The following is a 3,117-nucleotide window of genomic DNA, read 5'->3' as shown; positions in this document are numbered from 1 at the left end:
TTAGGATGAGTAGGACTGGGTTAGGGTGGGTTATGAGTTGGTTAGGGTGGGTTAGAGTGGGTTAGGGTGGCTTAGGAGTGGGTTAGGATGAGTAGGAGTGGGTAAGGGTGGGTTAGGAGTGGGTTAGGATGGGTTAGAGTGGGTTAGGATAGGTTAAAGTGGGTTAGGGTGTGAATAATACTAAAACCAATGTGGCTGATGTGGTGTTATGGTGTTATGTGTCTCCTGTAGAGACGGACGGGGGTCTGGAGGAGACCATCGCGGCCTCTGAGAAGATTCTCCTGAGAGACCTGAAGCTGATGAGACACCACCAGGTGATCCACCCAGTGCTGCAGGAAGGTAGGACAGACGGACGATTTATCATAAAATGGATTCCTTCCAACGCTCTTTCAGTCCTCTGATCTTAACTATTAGTCAAAATAATTCATAATTTCTGCTTTTTAACTCTAATATTAGGAATAATTCTCTATATATGAGGGTTATTGACCATGAAAAGACACTTATTATATCGCGCTATATCTATATAATATCCATATATCTTCCAGCTCTGTGTTGATATATGTTGTTGTTGTGTGACCTCAGTCGGTCTGAAGATGAACCTGTTGGACCCGACTCTGGCCATCGACCTGCAGTACCTGGGGGTCCGCCTGCCCATCCCCCCCCCCGGGGTCTCTCTGGAGCCGCTGACCCCGGACCTGCTGCCGCCGCCGCCACAGGGTGAGTACATCGCACCGACTAGCAGGGGTGGGAAGGAACACGTTATTATCTCAGATATTAGAGGGGATATTTTCCAGGATTTCCCCGGTTCCATCGGAAATATGTTCTGTTTTTACGGTAGTGCTGACTACATTAGATCCGTTTCCAGGGAAACGAGCAGTAAACTGTTGAGATCTGTTTGTTTGTCTGCAGGTGTTTCTGCAGGGTTCGTGTCCAGAACGGGAAAAACCACCGATGTGACTCAGATTAAAGGTTGGAGAGAGAAATTCACTCCATCTGAGGCTCCGCCCACTCCGACGCCAACACCAACCAATCCTGAAGGTGCTACACAGCATTTTAAAATCAGGAAAAGACTCGGACAGACTCAGATTATTATTCTAAGTGTGTGACAACATTATGGGATGGATCCCTACAGAGATAGACCTTTTAGTTAAAGAGTAAGATCCTTTTAGTTTAACATGAAACAGAAATCACCATCACCAAACCCACCAGACTCCATGTAAATAATCACTACTTTTAGTCTGTATAGAGCAGCATATCTCCACCAAACTCCATGTAAATAATCACTACTTTTAGTGTGTATAGAGCCGCATATCTCCATCAGACTCCATGTAAATAATCACTACTTTTAGCGTGTATAGAGCAGCATATCTCCACCAGACTCCATGTAAATAATCACTACTTTTAGCGTGTATAGAGCAGCATATCTCCACCAGACTCCATGTAAATAATCACTACTTTTAGCGTGTCTCCACCAGACTCCATGTAAATAATCACTACTTTTAGCATGTAAAGAGCAGCATATCTCCACCAGACTCCATGTAAATAATCACTACTTTTAGTGTGTATAGAGCAGCATATCTCCACCAGACTCCATGTAAATAATCACTACTTTTAGCGTGTCTAGAGCAGCATATCTCCACCAGACTCCATGTAAATAATCACTACTTTTAGCGTGTCTAGAGCAGCATATCTCCTAACTGATGCTGAACATCTGTCCCGTAGGGTCCGACGTGCAGAAGAAGAACCTGTCGGCGTTCTGCAGCGACATGTTGGACGAGTACCTGGAGAACGAGGGAAAGCTGATCGACGAGCGCGCCGCCAGCTTCTCTTCTTCTATGGTGGAGCCGCTGGTGTACCAGCTGCCCACGCGCAGCACCAGCTACGTCCGGACGCTGGACAGCGTCCTGAAGAAGCAGAGCTCACCTACATCAGATCTCATCTCTGGGTTCATCCCCCCCTCCAAGAGACCCAAACCGCCCCCCAGGGACAGGAAGGGAGCCAGGTAGGGTTACGGGCCCTTAATGTGGGATACTTGTTAAAAGGGACAAAATGTACATTTATTTAATAATGGGCCTCACTCCCTAATTTGAGTCGAGACCAGATGTGAGACGAGACCAGATGTGAGTCGAGTGCAGATGTGATTTGAGACCAGATGTGAGACCAGATGTGAGTCGAGACCAGATGTGAGTCGAGTGCAGATGAGTGCAGATGTGATTTGAGACCAGATGTGAGACCAGATGTGAGTCAAGACCAGATGTGAGTCAAGTGCAGATGTGAGACCAGATGTGAGTCGAGTGCAGATGAGTAGAGATGTGAGTCGAGTGCAGATGTGAGACCAGATGTAAGACCAGATGTAAGACCAGATGTAAGACCAGATGTGAGACCAGATGTGAGACCAGATGGGAGTTGAGTCAGATTCAATAACAGAACGTAACTGACAACTAATGGGTTCCTCTTTGCCGCCCGGCATCCAGGAAGGAGCACATGAGGCAGAGGGGTCCGAAACCCAAAGCTTCTGGTCCGGGTCCGACGCCAGCTGAACCCCACCCGGGGGTCCCGTTCCCAGCAATCCCAGTCCCAGCGGTCCCGGTCCCAGCGGTCCCAGCGGTCCCAGCGGTCCCGGTGGTCCCAGTGCCCGCGGAGTTACCCCAACCCGTCACCGAGAGTAAGAAACCAAAGAAACCCTTTAAGGTCCGGTTCCACCACACAGAACCGCTATCGCCGTCTCCAAAACTCAAGAAGAAGAAACCCAAGACCTCGTCCCGGACCCTGAGCCCCCCGGGGTCCCTGGCGTCACCCGCCGACATGCCCCCGCTGGAGTCGGACTCAGAGCTCGATGACGCCGGCAGGAAGCCCGGCGCCCCGCTGATGACCCGGGCCCTGCTGAGGCAGAAGGACCTGGAGGACGGCGCCGTGTGGGAGGGACGGCATCGGACCTGCGTCACCGAGGAGAGGGCCGCCGTCGCTCTGACCTCGCTGTTCACGCTCAAGGTAACGACCACAGGGAGACCCATTCAAATAGAACTACTACTGTCCCCGTATGATGATGTCATGTCTAACAGCTGTCTAACATATTCACTCTCTCTCTCTCCCTCTCTGTCACCCCCCCCACCCCCC

The 3,117-nt window shown here is 50.2% G+C and overlaps 1 protein-coding gene across 1 annotated transcript; it reads left to right on the top strand.

Moving 5' to 3' along the window:
- Positions 1-230: 230 nt before the first annotated feature.
- Positions 231-3,038, top strand: LOC117940882 (MAX gene-associated protein-like; the record flags this gene model as incomplete). The annotated part of the gene is made up of 5 exons (XM_034866003.1): positions 231-339; positions 583-717; positions 910-1,038; positions 1,723-2,002; positions 2,475-3,038. Coding segments are annotated over exons 1-5 (1,148 nt in total), but the record flags the coding sequence as incomplete, so codon positions are not given.
- Between the last annotated feature and the right edge of the window lie 79 nt (positions 3,039-3,117).

The sequence above is a fragment of the Etheostoma cragini genome, unplaced genomic scaffold (assembly GCF_013103735.1).
Source record: "Etheostoma cragini isolate CJK2018 unplaced genomic scaffold, CSU_Ecrag_1.0 ScbMSFa_3627, whole genome shotgun sequence".
NCBI classification, from domain to species: Eukaryota; Metazoa; Chordata; class Actinopteri; order Perciformes; family Percidae; genus Etheostoma; species Etheostoma cragini.
The sequence above is the reverse complement of the archived record's forward strand: the minus strand, read 5'-3'. Positions and strand labels throughout refer to the sequence as shown.